The 27196-nt window shown below is 44.7% G+C and overlaps 1 protein-coding gene across 1 annotated transcript in view; it reads right to left on the bottom strand.

Annotated features, from left to right (window-relative positions):
• TBKBP1 (TBK1 binding protein 1) overlaps positions 1–27196 on the bottom strand; it is a 303529-nt gene that overhangs the window by 22474 nt on the left and 253859 nt on the right. The window contains exon 8 of the mRNA XM_077459725.1: positions 11609–12237. Coding sequence (XP_077315851.1) covers positions 11609–12237 — 629 coding nt within the window. The remainder of the gene's footprint in view (positions 1–11608; positions 12238–27196) is intronic.

Genomic DNA, 27196 nt, shown 5'->3' with positions numbered 1-27196 from the left:
CGGTGTGCTGCCCCTAAGCTGGCCCCCGGAGGGCATCCTGCCTCGTTGGACATGTGCCTCCTCCTCCTCCTCTCTCCTACCAGGCACCCACGTGGAGTCAGTGCCCTCATCATCCCCTCCCTCTTCATCGCTGTAGCAAACCTGGCAGTATGCTGCAGCTTGTGGAACATGACTGCCAGATTGCTGTCCTTCTTGAGCATCCCCTCTCTCTGCGCTCACGCTACTGTCTTCCTCTAGCTGAGTGTCATCATCAGAGCCTATAAAACACTGGGCATCCTCCTGGAGCATGTACCCAACACTGTGCTCAAAGAGTTCAGGAGACTCCTCAGGAGGACGTGGTGGGTCTAGGGAAGGAGTCACTGATGATGACATTGAGAGGAGGGAAGACGATGCGTTGGCAGCTGCTTTGCTAGTACCCTGAGACTGGGTGAGAGAGGATGAGGAGGATGAAGAGGGCTTGGTCATCCACTCTACCAAGTCGTTGGCATGTTGCGGTTCAACATGTCCAGCTGCCGAAAAGAAGGACAAGCGTGTCCCATGGCCACGTGCTGATGACAATGCACCGCGTCCACGACCAGCACTGTTGTCTCTAGACAGAGCCTGCTTGCCCTCTTTTATCGGCTCGCGCCTGTCTGCCTCTCCTTGCTGGCCTTCCAGACATGGTAATGGCCTGAAGGGAGTTGGGTAAAACAGCAGTGTAATGGAGTCACACAACACCCACTAAGCCCTGCAGATGGCTCTATTACAGAACAGCAATAAACGGTAGATACAGGTGTATATTGTGCTGGAGTCACACAACACCCACTAACTCCTGCAGATGCCTTTATTATAGAATACCAGAGATAAAGGAGTATACTGTAATTGAGTCACACAACACCCACTAAGCCCTGCAGATGGCTCTATTAGAGAACAGCAATAAAGGGTAGATACAGGTGTATATTGTGCTGGAGGCACAAAAAACCCACTAACTCCTGCAGATGCCTTTTTTATAGAACACCAGAGATAAAGGGGTTTGTACTCAGAGTCACTCTGTGGATGATGAGGAAAGGAACAAAGAGCAACAAGGAAACAAAGACCTGAAGTGTGCCAAAGGTCACGTGGTCAGTATGCCTAAAGGGGGCATACCCAAGTATGAAATGTAAAGAAAGAAATTAAAAGAAAAAAGGGAATGGGTGGGTGGGACACGAGATCCGACGTCCAACGAGGAGGAGGTGGAGGAGGGCAGGCTTTATGCAGCCTGACTCCTCCTACAAATACAGGCTTACCCTGCGGTGAGCCTTACACTTGTACTCAGAGTCACTCTGTGGATGATGAGGAAAGGAACAAAGAGCAACAAGGAAACAAAGACCTGAAGTGTGCCAAAGGTCACGTGGTCAGTATGCCTAAAGGGGCCAAAAAATAACACAGTAGGAAGAAAGCTCAACAACCAGATGACCCAGTGAATAACGTCTAACCTGGAGTGGTGGCAAATGAGTTATGCCTTTGCCGCAGAGAAGGAAACGCTAAGAAAGGCAGTAGCCCCTCCCCTGGCTTCAGGAATCACAAGGCCAGCTATAGCACCCCCTTGAGCCCAACCCAGCGACCAACACAGGATAAACCTGAGAGTACGTGAACGTCATAAAATGAAACCCACCATGGAAAACCAGCTAAGCACAGCAGGGAGTCCCCACCGCTGGAGACCCGGATGGCTTCAAACGGAAAAGCCGAAAATAAAACAACCTGATAGATCATTCAACATGAAATGCTGGGACTTAACTGGACACGCCCAGAAAGTGCTGAAGGCTGATACCAGCTGGAGGAGCCAAAAAAGGAAACTAAAACAAAACAGAAAAGCAAAGGGAACTGGACGTTTCACCATCAGGACTGGAAACCTAACCTGGAAACATGCCAAGCAGTGTCATGGGCTTTCCTGGAATTTAAAACAAACCCAATGATCGAGGCTGCAGTGCCAACCAAATGGAAAACCAATCTACCACAACTGGAACTGACAAGAAAGTGCGTCACTGGAAACCTGCTTCTGAGACCCGAGCCTACAGATACTAGCCCGGGCCCCGTGATCCACGAAAGCCCCTGAGCCAGTAGAAAACCGTGGATCAGTGAAAAACTGACTAACCAAACTTCCATACCCCAGGACAACTCCTGGCCGGAGACGCAGCTAGGAAATTAAAGTAAATAGTGAGGAATGGCACCCAACTGATCAGGAACACAACTAGCGAGAGAATCGTGATCAAACAAAAACACCTGCGACAAAAACGAAACCTGCGATAAGGAAACGTGACTGAATGAAAACATGAGAAGCGTGAACCGATCACCGTGAGCGGCTTTAAGAACCGCGGCTGCTAGAAAACACGACCTGCCTAGGAAACGCAGGCTTCACAAATTGATGAAAAACATAAAAGAAAACCCTGGGGGGTACACAAGAGAAAAGAAAAGCCTAAGACACAAAACGTGCTGCATATCGGAATAAGTAAGAACACGAGAAAAGGCAAGAAAACACGAGAAACAAAAGAAACATGGGAAACGCGAGAAAATGCATGAGACACGTAAATAGCATCAGACACGTACAATACATCCGACACTAACAAGCATGAGGAACATAAAAAAGCCTGAGAATCATGAAACTACACAAGGGTAATGACATGAAAGGCATGAGACATGAAACGTGCGGCACATGGGAAATACGGAAGGAAACACCGGACAACACGTAAGGAAACATGTGAATACGTCAAAACCATGGAAAAACGTCAGAAAATGCTAGAAAAACATGGGGAAACGTCAGAAACAAGGGAAACGCAAGAAGTTGCATCACGTAAATAACAGCCATGAACAATGCATCCGATACGTGAATTGCATGAGAAACGTAAAAAACCCTGATAACCATAAATTTATGAGAACCATAAAAGCGCAAGAACTGTAAGTCGTTTAAAAACCGTCAACTGCCAGCAAAAACACACGAGAACGCAATTGTATGAGAAACTGTAAAATTACATGGAAAACCATCAAATGTATGAGAAACACCAACTTCATATGTAAATCACATGAGACCTAAATCACATGAAAAACAAAATTGCGTAAGAACCGTAACTTCAAGAAACACCAACTGCATGGAAACCGTGAATTGCATAAACTGAATTGCATGAGAAAACGGCAATTGCATGTAAACCGAGTGAGAACCGTGCGTGAAAACAAAGCATAAGCACGTCAAATCGAATGAGAACATAATCGCATGAGAACGTAAAACGAAACGAGAACATAAAATGCATGAGAACGTAAACTAAACGAGAACATGAGTGTATGAGAATGTTAAAATGAAACAAGAACATGGGTGCATGAGAACGTAAAACGAAACGAGGACATGAGTGCATGAGAACGTAAAAACGAAACGAGGACATGAGTGCATGAGAACGTAAAAACGAAACGAGGACATGAGTGCATGAGAACGTAAAATGAAACGAGGACATAACTGCATGAGAACGCAAAACATGAAATGCCAAAAAGCATGAAACGCAAAACGCATAACGCTGGAAAGCAATAGAGAAAACCTGTAAAGTGAGAGAAAACCTGGAAAGTGAGAGAAAACCTGGAAAGTGAGAGAAAACCTGGAAAGTGAGAGAAAACCATAAAAAGCATGAGAAACCGTAGTTGCATGAACCGTCAACTGTACCACGGGAATACGTCAGAACCACGGGAAACGTCAGAAAATGCTATAAAAACATGGGGAAACGTCAGAAACACAGGAAACGCAAGAAGTTGCGTGAGACACGTAAACAACATCTAATACGTAAATAGCCTGAGAATTTTAACATGCCTGAGAACCATAAATGCGTAAGAACTGTACGTCGTTAAAAAACCGCCAACTGCCTGCGAACGCACGAGAAATGCAAATGCATGAGAAACCGAAAATTGCATGAGAAACAACAACTTCATAAGAAAAGTAAATCACATGAGAGACCCCAAAACGCATGAAAAACAAAATTGCGTAAGAACAGTAAGCAACGTGCTTGAAACCAACAAGCATGAGAACGTCAACTCGAATGAGAACGGAAAACGAAACGAGAACATAACTACATGAGAATGTAAATGAACGAGAACATAACTGCATGAAAACGTAATTGAAACAAAACGCAAATGCAAGAAACGCAAATGCAAGAAACGCAAATGCAAGAAACGCAAAAGCAAGAAACGCAAAAGCAAAAAACGCAAAAGCAAGAAACGCAAAAGCAAAAAACGCAAAAGCAAGAAACGCAAATGCCTGAAGATGCAACTGCCTGAGAAAAGCAACTGCCTGAGAAACGCAACTGCAAGAAGATGCAACTGCCTGAGCAACGCAACTGCTTGAGAAACGCAACTGCTTGAGAAACGCAACTGCTTGAGAAACGCAACTGCTTGAGAAACGCAACTGCTTGAGAAACGCAACTGCAAGAAGATGCAGCTGCATGAAAACGCAACTGCAAGAAGATGCAAATGCATGACAAACGCAACTGTAAGAAAATGCCAATGCATGAAAACGCAAATGCTTTAAGAACGTGACCGCTAAGAGAACGTGAAAGGCCTGAAACCGGAACGCATGGGACCGAAACGCATGGGAAAACCATAAAATGCACCAGAACGTAAAACTGTATGGGAAAACCGTGAATAACACGAGAACGTGGAGCTCAGGCGGGGGCAGGCCACGTGGAGCTCAGGCGGGGGCAGGGCACGCCACGTGGAGCTCAGGCGGGGGCAGGGCACGCCACGTGGAGCTCAGGCGGGGGTTGGGCACGCCACGTGGAGCTCAGGCGGGGGCTGGGCACGCCACGTGGAGCTCAGGCGGGGGTTGGGCACGCCACGTGGAGCTCAGGCGGGGGTTGGGCACGCCACGTGGAGCTCAGGCGGGGGTTGGGCACGCCACGTGGAGCTCAGGCGGGGGTTGGGCGCGGGGCGGCGAGGTAGAACCCTAGTCAGGTTCTTTTTTTTTTTTTTTTCTATCCGACATGACAAAATGTGGGGAATGTCAAGGGGTATGAATACTTTTCCAGGCACTGTAAAGCTTCCAGCGTGCGATTCTTTCCCAACGCTTTTATTTCCCTCTCACGTGGCGCTGGATCATTTTAGTTAAGTAGGAGATCCATCTTTAAAGTGCATGCATATGCTCTTCTTCCTCTATCCCGCCGAACACACTCACTACCACCGCCCCCGCGGGCAAAGTGTGTGCAAATACACACCGTCTCCCTGCACTAGAGTGGACAAGAAGATGCGAGGGGAGAGGGGGAGCCGGCGGCCAGCCGAAACCCCTCCCTCTCTCCCGGCGGAACCCCAGGAGAACCCAGGACAGAGGAGCTGACGGCAGCAAACCCCCCCCCTTCTCCCGGCGGGAGAAGCGGGCGGGCGGCCCCTACGTGGAGTCAGGACAGGGAAGTTGATGGTTGCCGAATCCCCCCCCCCCCAGCGGAAAAAACGGGCGGACGGCGTGTCCCCCTCGTGGAGCTCCCCCCAGTACAAGGAACTGAATGCACCCGCTGGCGGCTCCATCATGGAGCTGGATGAGCATACAGACGCCCCCCACAGCTGGATCAGCCCCGGGAGAGGCGGCCTATCACTTCCCCCTCCCCCCAGGAGAAACAGGGGTAGCACCATGTATGTGAGGGGGGGGGGAGGGGGAGCCGGCGCGGCCAAAAACCTCCCCCTCCCCCCACCAGGAGAAACTGCGGGCGCACTGCATATGTGGGGGGGGGGAGGGGGAGCCGGCGCGGCCGAAAACCTCCCCCTCCCCCCACCAGGAGAAACTGCGGGCGCACTGCATATGTGAGGGGGGGGGGGGAAGGGGAGCCGGCGCGGCCGAATACCTCCCCTTCCCCCCGCCAGGAGGATCGGCGGGTGCAAGCCCCCCACTAGACAAGCGCCCGCGGCAGAATCACACGGAGGAAGCCTGGGAGAAAGCCTCCCCGTGCAGACAGCCGCCGGTGGGTGAAGCGCCCCCCCCCCCCCCCCCCCCCGCAGCACCACATGGGGGAAACCAGAGGCTGGCACAGCGGGAGAAGGAGGCGGGTGGGCGGCGGCCGGAGAAAGAGGCGGGCAGAAAGAAGGCTCCCCCGAGCAGACAGATGCCCATAAACGGAGCCGGCGGGGGCCACAAGCATCCCCATCCATGAACTCCAAAGCAGAAAAGTCCTCCTCCTCCGACCCGCCGGAAGTGACGTCAGCCACACGAGATCCGACGTCCAACGAGGAGGAGGTGGAGGAGGGCAGGCTTTATGCAGCCTGACTCCTCCTACAAATACAGGCTTACCCTGCGGTGAGCCTTACACATATACAGATGTATACTGTGCTGTGCTGGAGGCACACACAACTTCCAATAACTCCTGCAGATGGCAAGTGGGCTCAAATAGAGAAGAGCTATGTAGGTGGACATAGCGGTGTGTACTGGGTACAGAGCACGCAGACAGCACGCACAAGCTCCTAACACTACTGACTGCAAGCTCTATTATAAAAGATAGATCACTAGCTATATAGGTGAGGTGAATATAGCGGTGTATACTGCGGTCAGGGCAAGCAGACAACAACCACTACAGAAGAGCAAGATCGAAAATCGGCCGATAACGATCGGTGTGTACTGTGTTGAAGGTACACAGAACACCCACTAACTGCTTCAGACGCCAACACACTACACTAGGCCGCCGCGCTGGCGGCCTTATATAGTGTGGGGCGTGTACTACACAGCCTGAGCTATGATTGGCCACAGGCATCCTGCCTATGGCCAATCATGGCTCTCCTCGCTGCTGGCGCTGTGATTGGCCAAGCATGCGGGGTCACAGTGCATGCTTGGCCAATCATGAGCCAGCAATGCACTGCGATGACGCAGTGCATTGTGGGCCGTGAGCACCACACGAATTTGGCGCGAACGGCCCATAACGTTCGGAATTCGCCGAACGGGCGAACAGCCAATGTTCGAGTCGAACGTATGTTCGACTCAAACACGAAGCTCATCCCTAACCACACATAACTGCAACAAATCTCAGAGGACACCGTTAATCAACTCCTGGAAAACTGCCGGAGCGTTACAAAGGCCAAAAGTCATTATGAGATACTCATAATGACCTGATCTGGTATTAAATGCAGTTTTCCACTTGTCGCCCTCCTTAATCCTGATGAAATTGTATGCCCCTCTCAAATCAAGCTTCGTGAAAACCATTGCTCCCTTGAGGCGGTCAAATAACTCTGTAATCAACGGAATGGGATAGGCATTCTTAATCATGAAACGATTGAGACCCCTATAATCGATACCATGTCTCAGTTCACCACTCTTCTTCTTCACAAAAAAGAAGCCAGCACCAGCAGGAGATGAGGATTTGCGGATGAAACCACGAGAAAGTGCGTCTGCAACATACTCCTCCATGGCCTTATCCTCCAAGACTGACAAAGGGTAAACCCGGCCACGAGGGGGTATGGCACCAAGTTGAAGGTCAATTGCACAATCATACGACTGGTGTGGAGGCAAAGTACAGGCTTGAACTTTGTCAAAGACATTGCTAAAATAGCAGTACTCTTCCGGCAGGGAGGAGAATGAAGAGGTGCACAGGACCTTGGCTACCTTCTGGAAGCATCTCTCACTGCACTGTGGCGACCAGGACAGAACCTCAGCACGGAGCAAATCAAAAGAAGGGTTGTGCCTCTGTAACCAAGGATGACCAATAACCAGTGGAAACTTAGGTGAGCAAATAACTTGGAATTGGATTATCTCATGGTGAAGGGCCATGGACAATGGAACAGTCTCATGAGTCACATGGGCAGGCTGTAGAGGTCTTCCGTCCAGAGCCTCAATGGCAAGTGAAGTGTCACACAGCTGCAGTGGAATCGAGTGCTTCGATACAAAGGCAGCATCATTGAACAGGCCTGCAGGCCCAGAGTCAATTAGAGCCTGTATCTTGACGGATGACTAAGCCCAAGACAGGGTAACCTAAACCAGGGGTTTATCTTTCTGGGAACTGGAGACAAAACAACGCCACCTAAGGTCTGTCCGTGAAAGGACCTCGAGGTTCGGGCATTCCCTGGACGGGTAGGACAAGACTTCAAAAAGTGACCAGCCTGGCCACAATAAAGGCACAATCTCTCCCTCCTCCTAAGGACTCTCTCATCCGCAGAGAGATGCGTGAAGCCCAAGTGCATGGGTTCATCTTCACAGACCGACTCGGTACCAGGAGGCATGGGTGGTGAGGGAGGCAAGGGTGGGACTGCAAAGCTCGGAGACAAATGTACAGGAGGCTTGCACCAGAGCTCCTTAAATGAAAGTCTTTCTTTGAGTCTGGATTCAATGAGGATGGCAAATGTGATCAACCTCTCCAGCTCAGTGGGTATATGCCGGACTGCTATCTCATCCTTGATGTTATCTGAAAGACCATGAGAGAAGGCAGCCACAAGGGCCTCATTGTTCCAAGCAACCTGTGCTGCCAGAGTACGGAATTCAATGGCGTAATCGGCAACAGTTCTTGTACTCTGATGGACATGAGGCTCTTGGCAGCAGAAGCGGAGCGTGCAGGAACATCAAATACCCTTTTGAAGGAAGCCACAAATTCTAGGTAACTCAGGACCACGGGTTTTTGTGTGGGAAACGCCTGGGGCAGCATCTCAAAGGCTATCTCAACCTGGTTGAGAAACCCTCTGCATTGTACTGGATCACCCCCAAATCACTGGGGAAGAGGAGCGGAACCAGACATGCCTCTTATAGAGGTAATACTCGAGGCGGGTGCCTGCACAGAGAATGGAGCAGTAGCAGGGATGGCCTGCAACACAGGTTGTAAAGGAGCAGCCACAGTGGAAGATTCCATGTTAGCCGTGTGACTCAGGAGCGTTTGCAGCGCCAAGGCAAACTGATCCATGCAATGATCCTGGTTATCCATCTATCTGGAAAAAATATTACCAACAAGTGGACTGACTGCATCTTCTAAATTCATGGCCTTCGCCTACTGTCAGAAACCATGAATCAGACCGAGGCAGAAGTACAGTTAATCACACTTGTTTAATAATAATAAAAAGTTAAACACAGGAAGCATAGTTAATACATAGCCAGAGTTCAGTAACCAGATGAAGTAGTCAGCCAATGCAAAGTCACAGAGCCAGAGATCAACGTAGTAGTACAGCAAGCAGGATCAGGAGCCAGAAGGGACGTCAGCCGAGCAAGTCTTCAACAGGAGCACAGGAGAAAAGTCTCTGAGATGTAACCAAAGGCGAAGGCAGAGATGAAGTGAGCTGGACAGCTTTAAGTAGGCAGGACTGAAGAGCAGATCAACAAAAGCTGAGTTACTGTGGAGAGAAAGGAGCTGGCAATTAGCCGACAGCTGAGCGGCCAGCTTGGAAAAGGAAAGGCTAAGCCCAGACCTGACATGGAGAGAGATAAGTAAACAATACAGATATATGTGCGTAGGTGAAATTTATGAATGGGATTTACAACCACTTTACATGTAAATTACATTAGTTATGACGTTCACATAGTAGTTCAATGTTAATTTTTTTTTAATAAGGCTTCAGAATCATAAGGATGACATTATAAAGTTATAGTTGTGCTAGAATCACACTGCTACGCGATAAAGCCGGCCACAGACAATTTGAATCTTGGCTGGTTCAGCAAGTACCGGCCGAGATTCAAATTATGTATGCTCATGCTGAATACACCCAAGTTGATCGATACAATTGGGTACAACCAGCCTGTTGTATTTTACATGCAATTATTGCTGGCAGCTATAATAACCACTAACAATAATCACTGTGTTCTCCCAGCGGGGATGGCTTTCTCTGCCCCCCCACAGGAGAACACAATGGGGTTGATTTACTAAAGGCAAATAGATGGTGCCCTCTGTAGTGCAGTTGCTCCAGAGCTTGGTAAATATAGTAGAGCCTCATTTTGCAAAGAATATCCGATCACATGCAAGGAAAATAAAAAAAACTGCTTTTTTTGCTTGCACATGATTGGATGATGGAAGTCAGCAGAGCTTCTCCTCATTTACTAAGCTCTGGAGCAAATGCTCTTTCAGAGAGCAACTGCACTACAAAGTGCACAGTCTATTTGACTTTAGTAAATCAACCCCAATGCTCTGCTGGATTGATTCCCCCATCAAAACCCACTGTGTTGATGGGGTAATCGAGCATTTTTTTTCTACTGAAAACCTGTGGTTTGCCATACTGTGTGAATATTAGTATTATGATAATGTTAGCATACCAAATATCTCTGTATGATTATTACTTTGCCGCCTTCCATGTTTCCACAACCTCACACCAAAGGGTGAGCTCTGGCTCCTTGTAATGTAAGAATAATCTTGCATTTCATTACAGGTATAGTAGCAGGGACATTTCAAAGACACACTTTCTGGTCTATATACATAGGCTACACTCATCTTTGAGTTATTATTATAATTACTATAGTATGGCCCTATAATGCAGCCTGGATAGCAGTGCTTGGTGGAGGCATGGAGGCAGGAGTGCATGTCTATTAATAGCAATGGTGTTTATTGTGCCTGTTTATTTTGGTTCTTCAAAGGAAGTCCGCAACCCCTAGCGCTCATGGTCCAGGTTTTGAATGTTTGGTGTGGTTTGTGGACACCAGCAGCTGCAATTGGTTTGTTGACACCAGCAGTTGGCCCATCCTTTTGCAGCTATAACAGCTTCGACTCTTCTGGGAAGGCTGTCCACAAGGTTTAGATGTGTGCCTATGGGAATGCTTGACCATTCTTCCAGAAACGCATTTGTGGGGTCAAGCACTTTCATTAGAAAAGAAGGCCTGGCTCGCAGTCTCTGCTCTAATTCATCCCAAACGTATTCTATTGGGTTGAGGTCAGGCCAGTCATGTTCCTCCACCCCAAACTTTACTCTTCCATGTCTTTATGGACATTGCTTTGCGCACTGGTCCAAATCATTTGGTAGAGAGGGGATTATGGTGTGGGGTTCTTTTCAGGGGTTGGGCTTGTCCTCTTAGTTCCAGTAAAGGGAACTCTTAAGGCATCAGCATACCAAGACATTTTGGACAATTTCAAGCTCCCAACTTTGTGGGAACAGTTTGGGGATGGCCCCTTCCTGTTCCAACATGACTGTGCACCAGTGCACAAAGCAAGGTCCATAAGGACATGGATGAGTGAGTTTTGGGTGGAGGAACTTGACTGCCCTGCACAGTCCTGACCTGAACTTGAAAGAACACCTTTGAAATGAATTAGACCTCACAAATGTGCTTCTGGAAGAATGGCAAAACATTCCCTTGGACACATTCCTAAACCTTGTGAACAGCCTTCAGAAGAGTTGAAGCTGTTATAGCTGCAAAGGGTTGGCCAACTCAATATTGAATGCTACCGACTAAGACTTTGATGCCGTTAAAGTTCATCTACATGTAAAGGCAGGTGCCCCAATACTTTTCACAATATAGTGTAGTGTAGAATAAGAAGAGGGGGTACCCTCAAAACTCGTAAACAGAAGTTTGAAGAGAAACTGAGTTGTAGTTTATAAGAATGTCATGTTACATAACAGCCCTAATGTGACAGAATGAGGTAAAGTATATAGTGGAAAAAAAAGGGGGTCCTTCATCTTCTAATGTATTTTTCCCCCTACCCCTATTTCACTCTTGTTTGTTTTCTTCTTACACACTTACATTGATGGAGGGCCAAGACTGTGCATGTTCTGCACGGGAGTAGGATGCTGACATTCTTCTACTTGCTGCATCAGGTATAGGGAACCCAGCACAAAAGGAAGCACAACGTACTGCTCCAGGCTCTGGACTTGGTGGGGATGGAGGACTCCACTCGTCCTCATCAGAGGACTGCTGTTGGTGCTCCCGGAAGCAGGGTATAGTAGGTGGACTTCCTGCATATCCCTCATTGTAGGATCGCTGTTTTGGTAAGGTAGATGTCCCTGCTGGCATCCATAGGGAGCGTGGTGGTCGTGGATACAGAGCAGGCTCACTAATTTCAGAATAGCTACGGCGTGCCTGGAAAGATGCTTTAGCTTGATGAGCTGGAGGTTTTGGATAAGGAACATCAGTTCCCACAGGGGACGGACATGGTGAGGGTACAGGTGATCTACGTGAGGGTGAAGAAGGTGGCACCGGGGAACGGCGTTGATGTGCTGGAGACTGTGGGACAGGGGATCTTCTTTGTAAGATGGGAGATGGGCATTGTGGAACAGGAGAGCGGCGCTGTGAGGATGGTGAATGACGGAGAGATGAAGGAGAGTGACGGAGATGGCAAGGAGAGTGTCGAAGTGGAGGAGAATGCCTCTGTCCTGGAAAAGAGGAAAAACTTGGATTAAAAAAAAAAGTTAAATCTTTATGCTACTTTCTGCCTTATTCAAAGTCAAAAATAAATCAGATCCTGCAACCCAGATACCTCATCAGAAGCCCCTTTTTATTTTCTTTTTTCTTTTTGCTCACCATAATCTATGCACAAAGGCAAATAGTCAATAATGCTGTTAAATGACACCACCATTTTAGTGCATTATTAAGTACCCTGATTTATCTAGGGCCCCACCAAACGCCAACTCCCCGGGCAACTACCGCTTTTACTTCTGTGGGGAGCAGCAGCTTCCTGGCCTCCCATGTCCAACTCCCACATAGGACTACCCGTATTTGATGCTAGCCCAGATATGGGCACTTTGCCACACTCATGCGACTACCCTATATTAGGGGGGCTACATGAGTCGGGCAAAGAGTTTAGGGTAAAACCACATATGGCCTTTGAGGCACTAGTGGAACAACACTACAAGATGTTATGTTTATTTTATGTTATGCTAAATTTCTCTTTCTCTCCCCTCCCCCCTTTTTTTTGTCTCTCCACTCCCCATTTTACTTCCTTTTCCATTACTTAGCAGGTGGAATCGGACTTAAGCCCCATACACACTATCAGATATTCTGCAGATTTTTTCCTTCAGATTTACCAAAACCATGTAGTGCAAGGGGCTGATTGCATACAAATTGAAACTCCTAAGGTTTCACCTCATATTACATGGTTTTGGTAAATCTGAAGGAAAAAATCAGCAGAAAATCTGATAGTGTGTATGGGGCTTTACTCTCACCGGACTCCACAGATTTGAGATGGTCACCTGGACAACCCCCTCCAATGCAACATGGCCAGAATTAAGGTAGTGTCATACAATATACGTGGTATGTGCTCCCCTAACAAAAGGAATAAGCTATGGCTAGAATTGAGAAGACTGGGGGCACAGATGCTGTTCTTGCAGGAGACCCATTTCACTGACTCCACACTCCCAAAACGACCCACTCACTTATTTTCACAATGGTACCTGAGCAACTCCCCAAAACCTAAATCCAGGGGTACGGCCATAGCTATTCACAAAAACTGCCAATTCCAACCCCCTAATCATAGAGTGGACCCTCAGGGACGCTATGTGTTCCTGAAGGGCACCATAATGGGACAAACATACACATTTGCTACACTATACTTTCCTAATGCCCAACAACTCACATTCATCGGCTAAGCCCTCACCAAGCTGGCAGACATTCGAGAGGGTAGACTAATCCTAGGAGGGGATTTCAATGTCAGCCCTGACTCTCGCTTCTTGCGACATTTCCAGAGGACCCTCCAGGGACATACCTTGGTGGACTGCTGGAGAGCACTACATGCCTCTGGGAGGGACTATAGCTACTATTCCAGTGTCCACAAGGTGTACACTAGAATTGACCTATTACTGGTGGACCAGGGCACCCTTGACTTACTACTAGGAGTGAAAATTGACCAGATCACTATTTCTGACCATGCCCTGGTGACGCTCACACTCTCACTAACCCAAGCCCTGACTAAAGCAAGGACCTGGAAACTAAATGAGAACTTGCTGGACGACCTGGGGGTATTGGCAGGGCTAAAGGAGACTTTGACACACTATTTCACAGAAAACACCAACGGGGAGGTCAGTTATGGCATTCTATGCCACAAAGCAGTTGTAGGTGGCACCCTCATTGCCTTGGGAGCCAAACTTAAAAAGGAGAGGCAGGCAGACTTCCAGAGAGTACTGCAGGCATTACAACATGCTGAGCTCGACCATAAATGGATGTTGGACTCCGAGGAGTTCCAACGCCTGAGTGAGCTAAGACAGCTTTTCTCTAAACTGCTAGACTGCAGAATAAGCCGCAAACTATGCTACATGGCCCATACATACTATGAGCACAGCAATAAATGCGGCAGGTTATTGGCCCGAGCTCTCCGTAGAAAGACTCCTAGTACACGTGCATAAGCTACACTCCTCTACGGGAGAACCAGCACAACACACATCAAAAATAGCTTCTATGTTCCACGACTATTATGCGACCTTGTACAATCTGGACTCTGCCTCCTCTCCAGCAGACGTAGCTCTTAAAAAGTTCCAAATAACAACTTACCTCTCTTCAATAGGGCTCGCCACGCTATCCCCAGAACAAGCAACTGATCTAGAACACCCAATTACCACAGCTGAACTACTGACCACTATTGAGTCCCTACCCACTGGCAAAAGCCCTGGGCCCGATGGCTTCACCAGGGCCTACTATCTGAAATTCTTTGACAAATTACAGGCTTCTCTCTGTACCCTCCTCAACTCCCTAGCATCCAATGGACACCTCCCACAGTAGACCTCGTTGGCACACATTACAGTGCTCCTGAAAGAGGGAAAAGATCCCACCCAACCGCAGCGCTATTGGCCAATCTCCCTGCTGAACACAGATCTAACAAATAACCGCTAACCGCTTAAAACATTTATTACCTGAATTGATACATGCAGACCAGACAAGCTTTATAGTGGGATGAGAAGCTAGAGAAAACTCCAATAGAGCCCTCCAGTTTTTCCACTGGGCACGTACACGCCACCATACCTGATTTTGTCCACTGATGCGGAGAAGGCATTCAATCGCGTGGACTGGGACTTTCTAGATGCTGTGCTTCAGGGTACCGGTTTGGGCCCACATATGCTGCATTGGATTTTGGCACTTTACAAGTCCCCCACTGCCCAGGTTAAGGTGAACGATGGCCTCTCATTTCTTCTACCTCCCTATCCAGAATGGCACGAGACAGGGATGCTTGCTGTCGCCCCTTCTGTTCGCGCTGGTCTCAGAACCACTACTGGAGAAGGTCAGAGCCAATCAAAACATCAGGGGGGTACAGGCGGGCTCCCTCAAGCACAAACTCTCTGCTTATGCAGATGACTTACTATTCCATGTAGTGAACCCCCATGTCTTGCTGCCGAACTTGATGGGAGAACTGACTACCTATGGAGAGGTATCCAATATCCAATTTTCGGATAAATTACACCAAGTCAGAGATCCTGCCGATCACTATTCCCCCAACTTTAGCGGCCTCCCTAAAGGGATCTTTCCCTTTCACGGAGTCCACCCCCTCTATGAAACATTTAGGTGTCCAGACCGACCGACTCCCTATATCCACACAACTAAATCCCCCTAATCAAGAAGATCTCCCAAGACTTACAGACATGGGACAAGGCGCTATTTACATGGGTTGTCCAGACGAACATTTTAAAAATGACTATACTGCCCCGCCATCCTTTTCCTCCTGCAAATGATACCAATGCATCTACCAAAGCGCGGCAAGAAGCCACGTCTCGCTATGATGACGCTACAAATATCTAAGCTAAAGGGGGGATTGGGCATACCAAACATATTTCAATACTACCAGGCGATTGCCCTGCAGCGCATTTTGAACTGGAAGTTCCACACACCCTTTAAGCTATGGGTTCCCCTGGAGAAAAAAAGGGTAGGCTGGGATCTATCCTATGCGCCCTGCGTCCCCGCAGAGGATAGGGGGCTCTCTGACTGGGTCTCCCCATTGACGGTACACTCCCTGAAAATGTGGGACAGAATGAATGCACACTTAGCTTGGGCACTGAGGACATCTCCACTGGCACCAGTAGGTGGGTACCCGTGGTTTCCTCCAGGGAAGCAGATAGCCTCACTTGGAACTTAGACAAGCGATGGGATTGTTAGTCTGGCAAGATTCATAGAAGGGGGCTCATTGACGTCACTTTCCACCCTACGAGAACGATATAGTAGCTTCCCCTTTGACTTCTGGAGACACCGCCAGTTAGAGACCTTCATAGCCAAATGTCACAGACAAGCACAGATCAGAACTAATCAGAATTTAAATGTATGTGGGCAGCTACAGATCCCCTGCCCCATATGATCTTGCCACTATATGGATTGCTAAAGACAGCAACACCCAGCCCCAAACCCCTTAATGTTAAAGAGTGGGAAAGGGACCTCCAACTTGAATTCACAGAGAAACAGCTCCACCACCTATACCTCCTGATTCACTCGAGCTCAATAGATTCTAAGAACCAAGAAAACAACTACGAAATCCTATCAAGATGGTACAGGGTACCTAGTACCCTGGTTAGAATTTTCCCCACAGCTTCCGACGAATGCTGGAGGGGATGTAGAATGAAGGGCAGGGGTTATGGTTGGCAAACACATTTCAGATAGCCTGGGCATAGATATCCCGGCTCTGCCAAAACATTTTCTGCTTCACATCCCCCCCATGCCCCTGTCTCGATATAAACAAAGTGCTCTCCCCCACCTCCTCAATGCAGCAAAACATCTTATACCAATACACTGGAAGAGCTTGCATATTCCAAGCGAGCAGGATTGATTGAGGAAGGTGGGGGAGATCATGGAAGCAGAGAGTTGGCTCGCCACTTGTAGAGATACCAGCGAGCGATTTGACCTTACATGGGCAGCCTGGAAATCCCACGTACATGACACAACAATGGCTTCATCTAGTTTAGATGTTGCACTACTTGCTTTAGCGGATCCTTCCTTTGGGAGACTTGTCTAGGTGAACCATCTCTCAACAACTACAGGCTCTACTTAAAAGTGGACCCATTACATCAACAAATCTGGTGAGAAACATTCCATACGCTTTCTTCTCCTTCCCTAGCTTTCTTTTCCTACCGGTGTGGTCTCCTGCTGCTGTAGACCATCTGCTTCATGGTTCAATGTGTTGTGCATTCAGAGATGGTATTCTGCATACCTTGGATGTAACAAGTTGTTATTTGAGTTACTGTTGCCTTTGTATCATCTCATACCAGTCTGCCTATTCTCCTCTGACCTCAATCCTCCGACCACATCAACAAGGCATTTTTGTACACACAACTGCCGCTCACTGGATATTTTCTCTTTTTCGGTCCATTCTCCGTAGAGATGGTTGTGTGTGGAAATCCCAGTAAATCAGCAGTTTTTGAAATATTCAGATCAGCCTGTCTGGCACCAACAAACATGCCACGCTCAAAGTCACTTAAATCCCTTCTTCCCCATTCTGATGCTCGGTTTGAACTTTAGCAAGTCATCTTCACCATGTCTAGATGTCTAAATGCATTGAGTTGCTGCCATGTGATTGGCTGATTAGCAATTATTGCTACCAAGCAACTGAAAGGTGTACCTAATAAAGTGTCCGGTGACTGTATATTTTGCAATGGCAATATCAGAGGTCTTTTAAACACTGATTGTGTACATACAGTTGTGCTCATAAGTTTACATACCCTGACAAAATCTATGATTTCAGAGAATATAAATGATAACACAAAAACTTTTCTTTCACTCATGGTTAGTGTTTGGCTGAAGCCATTTATTATCAATCAACTGTGTTTACTCTTTTTAAATCATAATCACAACAGGAACTACCCAAATGACCCTGATCAAAAGTTTCCTAATACCGTGTATTGCCCCCTCACATCAATGACAGCTTGAAGTCTTTTGTGGTATTTGTGGATGAGGCTCTTTATCTCCTTAGATGGTAAAGCTGCCTATTCCCCTTGGCAAAAAGTCTCCAATTCCTGTAAATTCTTGGGCTGTTTGAGTGGCTCAATTATATTGAGGTCAGGAGTCTGAGATGGCCACTCCAGAACCTTCTCTTTATTCTGCTGTAGCCAATGACAGGCTCACTTGGCCTTGTGTTTTGGATCATTGTCATGTTGGAATGTCCAAGTACATCCCATGCGCAGCTTCCTGGCTGATGAATACAAATGTTCCTCCAGTATTTTTTGATAACATACTGCATTCATCTTGCCATCAATTTTGACTAAATTGACTGTGTCTTTGTAGCTCACATATCCCCACAACATCAGCGATCCACCTCCGTGTTTCACAGTAGGAATGGTGTACCTTTCATCATAGGCCTTGTTGACCCCTCTCCAAATGTAGCCTTTATGGTTGTAGCCAAAAAGCTCAATTTTGGTCTCATCACTCCAAATGTGCCAGAAGGTTTGAGGTTTGTCTCTGTGCTGTTTGGTGTATTGTAAGTGAGATACTTTATGGCATTTGCGTAGTAATGGCTTTCTTCTGGCAACTGGACCATGCAGCCCATCTTTCTTCGAATGCCTCCTTATTGTGCTTCTTAAAACAGCCACACCACATGTTTTCAGAGAATCCTGTATTTCACCTGAAGTTATTTGTGCGTTTTTCTTTGCATCCCCAACAATTTTCCTGGCTGAAATTTTAGTTGGTATACCTGACCGTGGTTTGGTTTCAACAGAACCCCTCATTTTACACTTCTTATTTAGAGTTTGAACACTGCTGATTGGCATTCTCAATTCCTTGAATATCTCTTTACGTCCCTTTCCTGTTTTATACAGTTCAACTACCTTTTCCCGCAGATCCTTTGACAATTCTTTTGCTTTCCCCATGACTCAGAATCCAGAAACATTAGTGCAGCACTGGATGAAAGATGCCAGGGTCTGTCAGAAGTCCAGAAATTCATTGACCTTTTATATACACACTAATTACAAGCAAACAGATCACAGGTGAGGATGGTTACCTTTAATAGCCATTCAAATCCCTTTCTTTCAACTTGTGTGTATGTTATCAGTATGTAAACGTTTTATCATGGTCATTTGGGTAGTTTATGTTGTGATTATGATTTAAAAAGAGTAAACACAGTTGATTGATAATAAATGGCTCAGCCAAAAACTAACCATGAGTGAAAGAAAAGTTTTTGTGTTATCATTCATATTCTCTGAAAAATTGCCAAGAAATCATAAATTCTGCCAGGGTATGTAAACTTATGAGCACAACTGTAACTCCCCCAGATATGGTATTTGCTCTTTATGTAATTGGATTTTTTTCCCAAAAGTGTATGTCTGTTTACAATATTGGGACTGACCATGAGATTAAAGCAGGCAGAGCCTCCCACTTAGCACTACATGGCAAAGAAGTGACTGGAATGCCTGTGTCATTATTAGGAGAACAGCAATATCGTCTGCAATTCTATTTTATAAGCTACTTGCAAACATGACAGTTGGAAGGAATCTATTTTTTTTTCCCTTAACAAATTGGAGTTACACAGTAGGACTGATTTACAAAAGTATATGCGCATACACCATCACATCATTAAAGGCTCATCCATCTAATTGTGTTCTGACAGTATGTACTATAAGTACATGATGTACGGAGAGACCTGCACAACAGTCACATCATACATATAGCTGATTCATTTAAAAAAATGTGGTTTGTTAAGGAGTTCATACTCCTGCATACAAATATAACCTAGAACTGAAATAGGATTTTATCTGCTTCTTTGAGAAGCTTATACCTGTTATTTTTAGAAATGCGCAGAACGAAAAAAATGTATTTGAGTTGGTTTTGATTAGTTATTTACATAAATTAATTTAGTTAAATTTGTTTGGTTTTGGAATTCAACTCAATTTGGAAAATTCTAATCGATTTAAATTGCATTTGAATTTGAATTGAAATCCATTCGAATTGCATTCAAATCGAATTCCAGTCAAAGTCGAATTTATTCTATTCAAAATTCTAATTTTGAAAAATGGTTATATTTTTTCTTTTCTATTCTATTTTTTTATTTTATATTCTAATCTTTTCTATTAAATTCTATTCTTTTTTTAATCAAATTCAAGTTTTTTCTATTTGAAATTAGAATTTTGGAAAATGGTTTTATTATAGTCCTTCTATTCTATTCTAATCTTTTCTATTGTTTATTTTTTCTATTCTACACTTTTCTATTCTAATATTTTATTTTCTATTCAATTATTTTCTATTCTATTTGATTTCAAATTTATTCTATTGGAACTTCAAATTTTGGAAGATGGTTATATTCTTTCTATTGTATTTTAAGCTCTAACCAGCAGGGCCCTCTGATTTTTCTGTATTGAATTGTATTGTAACTGTACTGTCTGCCCTCATGTTGTAAAGCACTGCGCAAATTGTTGGCACTATAATAATGCTGTATAATAATAATGTTTTTTTTTTCTATTCTATTCTAGTCTTTTATTTTCTATTATATTGCAATCGATCCTTTTCTATTCTATTTGAATTCAGATTAATTCTATTTGCATTTTGGGAAATGGTTATATTCTTTCTATTCTACTTTTTTTTAAATTCTATTTTAATATTTTATTTTCTATTCTATTCTTTTTTATTCTATTCTATATTTAGAATTTGGGAAGAAGGCTATATTCTTTCTATTTTATTCTATTCTTTTTTTTTAATTCAAAGTCGATTCAAAAACTATCTGAATTTCGTCTGAAAGTTTGTTTTGTTACTTCAGATTCATTTAAATTTGTAACTATTGTAATTCAGAAATTCAGATACATCCAAATTTCCGAATAACGTAAAATGTGTCCGAATTTGGAATTTGTCCATTTTGGAACAAACCGAACCACACAGGTCTAGTTATTTTGCATACACTTTCCATGTAGAAACAACAGAGAATGAAATGTGCACTGATATCCCTAAAGCCTGACATACAGTACACACATGTGTACTTAACAGGCTTAAAGAGGAGCTGCACCTAAAAAAAAAATATTAAAAGCCAGCAGCTACTAATATTGCAGCTGCTGACTTTTAATAAAATCACACTTACCTGTCCCAGGGTCCAGCGATGTCGGCAGCAGATGATGAGCGATCGCTCGTCTCGCTGCTGCCACCGCCGCCATCCTCTGTCAGGGAATCGGGAAGTGAAGCATGACGGCTTCACTGCCCGGTTCCCTACTGCGCATGCGCGCTGCGCGTCTCTTATGGTCCCCCGCTGTGTCTCTGGGAACTGTGTGTTTCCCAGAACACAACGGGGGGGGGGCGGGGCGTCTGCGGGGTCTGCGGCGGTCTGGCTGGAAGTGGGTGCAGTTACCTGGATTATCCAGGTAACTGCACCCCCTCCCCCCTGAAAGGTGCCGATTGTGGCACCGGAGGGGGGGAGGGATCAGATTAGCGGAACTTCCCCTTTAGGGTGAAGAACCGCTTTAACTGAAAAAAATCTGATTCCGCTATCCACTCTAACCCATAGACCAGTTCACCAGGAATCGGCCATAATTCACTCAGTATATGGTACACAAAAAAAAACGCAGAAAAAAATGCATGTTTCATGGAAATGCAAGCTGTGACTGCAGTAGGTTGATTATTTCAGAATGCTTGTTGTAAAGATAACACATACAAGTGTTTTAGTGCCTAGCTGACTCTGCTGTATGGCACATGCGTGTATCTCCCTTAAAGTGGATGTAAACTTGAGCTGGGCACATATACGGTGCTGTGAAAAAGTATTTGTCCCCTTCCTGATTTTTTATTTTTTTTGCATATTTCTCAAACTTAAATCATCAAAGAAATTTTAATATTACACAAAGATAACACAAGTAAATCCAAGATGCAGTTTTTAGATTATTATTTAATTTAAGGGAAAAAAGCTGTTCAAACTTGCCTGGCCCTATGTGAAAAAGTAATTGACCCCTCCCATGCTGAATCATGAATGTGATTAACCATCATTTTTTGTAAAGCTGAGTTAAATTTTACTTGCCACACCCAGGCCTGATTACTACCAGATCTGTTGAATCAAGAAATCACATAAATAGAAGCTGTCTGACAGTGAAGCAAGCTACACGCGATCGGACTTCCCGACAGACTTGGTCCGGCAGACCGGAATCCTTTGGACAATTCGATCGTGTGTGGGCTCCAGAAGACTTTTTTTTCCCAAAAGTCAGACGGACCTAGAAATAAAACATGTTTCAAATCTATCTGATGGACTCAGGTCCAACAGACTAAAAATCGGGAAAACCGTTTGTCTGTGTGCTATTCTGACAGAGCCAGATGGCTACTGACTATTGAACATCCTTGTTTAGCCCTGTTTACGTCATCACGTTCAAAATGAACGGACTTTGGAACAGACTTAGTCCGGTCTTGTGTGGCCAAGTCCGTTTCGTTCAGAAAGTACGTCGGACCTATACGGCATAACAGATCACAAAAAGCCACACATCATGCCACAATCTAAAAAAAAGAACAGATTAGAAACAGAGTAATGTACATGTATCGGTCTAGGAAGGGTTTTAAAGCCATTTCTAAGGCGTTGGAACTCCAGTGAACCAACGGGGAGAGTCATTATCCACAAATGGAGATAACCTGGAAAAGTGGTGGACCTTCCCAGGAGTGGCCGGCCTACAAAAATTACCCCAAAATCATGACGATGACTCATCCAGGAGGTCATAAAAGAACCCAGATCAACATCTAAAGAATTGCAGGCCTCACTTGCCTCAGGTAAGATCAGTGTTCATTATTCAACAATAAGAAAGAGACTGGGCAAAAATGGCATCCATGAGAGAATTCCAAGGCCAAAGCCACTGCTGACCAAAAAGAACACATTTCACATCTCACATTTACCAAAAAACATCTTGATTATCCCCAAGACTTTTAGGCAAATATTCTGTGGACTGATGAGACAAAAATGTTACTTTTTGGAAGGTGTGCATCCCATTACATCATACCAACAGTCAGACATGGTGGTGGCGGCGTGATGGTCTAGGGCTGCTTTGCAGCTTCAGGACCTGGACAACTTACCATAATTGCTGGAACCATGAATTCTGAGCTCTACCAGAAAATCCTAAAGGAGAATGTCCAGCCATCAGTTTGTGACCTCAAGTGAACTTGGGTTATGCAGCAGGACAATGATCCGAAACACAACAGCAAGCCCACCTCCAAATGGTTCAAACTAAGCAAAATGTAGGTTTTGGAGTGGTCTAGTCAAAGCCTAGATTAAGTCTAGTTAAATCCAATTAAGATGCTGTATCATAATCTTACACAGGCCGTTCATACTGGAAAACCCTCCAATGTGGCTGAATTAAAGCAATTCTGCAAAAAAGAGTGGGCCAAAATTGCTCCACAGCAATGTGAAAGACTCATTGTCAGTTATCGCAAATGCTTGATTGCAGTTGTTGCCACCTTTCACATAAAACCAGGCAGGTTTGGGCAGCTTTTTTCCCTTAATAAATGAAACCATCATTTAAAAAATGCATTGTGTATTTACTCAGGTTATCTTTGTGTAATAATAAAAAATTTTGATGATCTGAGTCATTTAAGTGTGACAAATATGCAAAAAAAAAAAAAATCAGAAAGGGGGAAAATACTTTTTCACACAACTGTGTCTGCAGTGTTTTCTTATCTCTCTTCAAAGCACACAGTACCGTGTCTTTCTTCTGTTCCGTTCTTATGTAATCAGCATGATAACTTCTGACGAGTTCTCTGACACATGTGATAAAACCAGCCTGAAATCTGTGTCAGGGTGGGTGCTATAAATCGATTGGCAGAAAGCTGCTCTACTCACAGCACAGCTCTGAAAGTCTCTGCCTATGTGGGGGGGGGGGGGGGGGTGTGCCTTTCCTCCAATCAGCTGTCTCCCAGTGCAATCCAACACTGCACTGCTATTGCTGAATGAGGAAGGGAAAATTCTAACACAATGTGCTCTTTCTAAACAGTATATAAAGCCGAAGACAGCAGATATACATGTAAAACTTATGTAGGAGGATTTGTTTCATCCCTGTGTATCATCTGAGACTGTTCACTTCCCTGTGTATATGTGAGGGTTTACATCCACTTTAACCACTTAAGGACCAGGCCTCTTTTTCGGACTTGGTGTTTCCATGTTTAAAACAGTTTTTTTTGCTAGAAAATTACTTAGAACCCCCAAACATTTTATATTGTTTTTTTTCTAACACCCTAGAGAATAAAATGGCGGTCATTGAAATACTTTTTTTCACACCGTATTTGCGCAGCGGTCTTAGAAGCGCACTTTTTTTGGAAAAAATTCACTTTTTTGAATAAAAAAATAAGACAACAGTAAAATTAGCCCAATTTTTTTTTATACTGTGAAAGATAATGGTATGCCGAGTAAATTGATACCCAACATGTCACGCTTCAAAATTGCGCCCGCTCGTGGAATGGCGTCAAACTTTTAGCCTCAAAAATCTCCATAAGCGACATTTAAAAAATTCTACAGGTTGCATTTTTTGCGATACAGAGGAGGTCTAGGGCTAGAATTATTGCTCTCACTCTACCGATCGCGGCGATACCTCACATATGTGGTTTGACCACCGTTTTCATATGCGGGCGCTACTCACGTATGCGCTCGCTTCTGTGCGCAAGCTCGTCGTAACGGGGTGTTTTTAAAAATGTTTTTTTTTTTTTCTTATTTATTTTAATTTATTTTATTTATTTTTACACTTTAAAAAAAAAAAAAAAAATGGATCACTTTTATTCCTATTACAAGGAATGTAAACATCCCTTGTAATAGAAAAAAGCATGACAGGTCCTCTTAAATATGAGATCTGGGGTCAAAAGGTCCTCAGATCTCATATTTGGGCTAAAATGCAACAAAAAAAAAGAAAATCTGACATTTAAAAAAAAATATACCTTTAAGAGGTATGGGCGGAAGTGAAGTTTTGACGTCGCTTCCGCCCTCCTATGGTATAGAGACGAGTGGGGGCCATCTTAGCCTCACTTGTCTCTATGCCCAGCAGACGGAAGGACCCGATCGCCTCTGCCACTACCGACGGCTCCGGTAAGCGGTGGAAGGTGCGGGAGGGCGGCGGGAGGGGGGGGTGGCACCTCTCCCACCGCCGATAGCGGTGATCTCGCGGCGAATCCGCCGCAGAGACCACCGTTATCGTACAGCCGACCGCCGCCTGAAGAGATGGATATCTCGGTTGTGGCAGCAGCTGCTGCCGTTACCGAGATATCCCTCTTCAAAAATAGGACGTACATCGTCGTGCGGCGGTCGGCAAGTGGTTAATTTGGCTTAACAAAATTGCAAATCCTTTGGCAGAAAAGAGAGTCTGCATGCATTTCAAGTGTGTGTTTAGTTTGTCTAGAGTTCTGCTTTAAGCATATGCACTTAGGTATTGCGCCTACAGTGCCTTGAAAAGGTATTCACACCCCTTGAAATTTTGTCATGTTACAACCAAAAACGTAAATGGATTTTATTGGGACTTTATGTGATAAACCAACACAAAGTGGCACATAATTGTGAAGGAGAAGGAACATGATATATGATTTTCATTTTTTTTTTTTACAAATATGTGAAAAGTGTGGGGTACATTTGTATTCAGCCCCCCTGAGTCAATACTTTGTAGAACCTCCTTTCCCTGCAATTACAGCTGTAAGTCTTTTTGGGGATGTCTCTACCAGCTTTGCACATCTAGAGAGTGACATCTTTGCCCATTATTCTGTGAAAAATAGCTCAAGCTTTGTCAGATTGGATGGAGAGCATCTGTGAACAGCAATTTTCACAAAACTGTTTAAAAATAAATAGTGAAAAGTGTGGCGTGCATTTGTATTCAGCCCCTTTTACTCTGATACCCCTAACTAAAATCGAGTGGAACCAATTGCCTTCAGAAGTCACCTAATTAGTAAATAGAGTCCATCTGTGTGTAATTTAATCTCAGTATAAATTCAGCTGTTCTGTGAAGCCCTCAGAGGTTTGTTAGAGAACTTTAGTGAACACACAGCATCATGAAGGCCAAGGAACACACAGACAGGTCAGGGATCAATTTGTGGAGAAGAATATGTCCACAGGACAACTATTAGTCATGTAATCCACAAATCTGGCCCTTATGGAAGAGTGGCAAGAAGAAAGCCGTTGTTGAAAGAAAGTCAGAAGAGGTCCCGTTTGCAGTTTGTGAGAAGCCATGTGGGGGACACAGCAAACATGTGGAGGGAGATTCTCTGATCAAATGTGACCAAAATTGGCCTAAAAGCAAAGCTAGCACTTCACATCACCCTGAATAAACCATCCCCACCGTGAAAAATGGTGGTGGCAGCATCATGTTGTGAGGATGCTTTTCTTCAGCAGGTCCAGGGAAGCTGGTCAGAGTTGATGGGGAGATACATGGAGCCAAATACAGGGCAATCTTAGAAGAAAACCTGTTAGGGTCTGCAAAAGACTTGAGACTGGGGCGGAGGTTCACCTTCCAGCAGGACAACGACCCTAAACATACAACCAAAGCAACAATGGAATGGTTTAGATTAAAGCATATTCATGTGTTAGAATGGCCTAATCAAAGTCCAGACCTAATTCCATTCGAGAATCTGTGACAAGACTTGAAAATTGCTGTTCACAATAGAGGCAACCGTACTAGATAAAGTTCCCATGTTCGAATCATTATGGCTTCCTTGGATTGAACACTACTTACCACATGGTCTAGACCAGTGATGGCGAACCTTGGCACTCCAGATGTTTTGGAACTACATTTCCCATGATGCTCATGCACTCTGCAGTGTAGTTGAACATCATGGGATATGTAGTTCCAAAACATCTGGGGTGCCAAGGTTCACCATCACTGGTCTAGACCAATCTCTTATATTCTCATGAAACTACTAATCAAACATATATCTTACCCCCTATGTTACATGTAGAATTTATTAACATACAATTTTTTTTCGGAGTGGTCTCCTCCCTCTACAACCCTTATATATGCTTCCCCCACCCTTGCTTTCCCCACACCCTCTCCTTTTACTATATATAGATGTACAAGCTAAATTAATGAGTTATATATTTCCTAATGTTATTACTATAGAGGAGATTTTAGGGATGGTTTAATTAAGTATCTTTTATTCAGGGAATAACCAAGCCACATGGTTGGATCTTGGCCCTGAATTATCTACTTACCACTCTATACCTTCCTGGTAACAACCTTTCTTTTACCCTATATTATACCAAATCTCCTCCAACCCTAAACTTTGAAACTACAATTTTTACTATGTATCTAATCCAGTTATTAAACTTTATACTTGTTTATCTTTAGCTAAAATGTGTTAAACTAATATATCCCAAATTACATGACTGTTATTATAGTATTCACCTCCTGTTAATATACTGAGAAGCCTCATTTCACACTGTTATACATTCTACTTAACTATAAATCTATTGTATGACTCTTTTTATTGCATTATATTCAATAAAATATTTGAAAAGGA

The sequence above is a fragment of the Lithobates pipiens genome, unplaced genomic scaffold (genome assembly GCF_037356315.1).
Source record: "Lithobates pipiens isolate NorthernLeopardFrog02 unplaced genomic scaffold, aLitPip1_a1.2 Scaffold_28, whole genome shotgun sequence".
Classification (NCBI taxonomy): Eukaryota; Metazoa; Chordata; class Amphibia; order Anura; family Ranidae; genus Lithobates; species Lithobates pipiens.
This window is presented reverse-complemented; position numbering and strand designations above follow the sequence as displayed.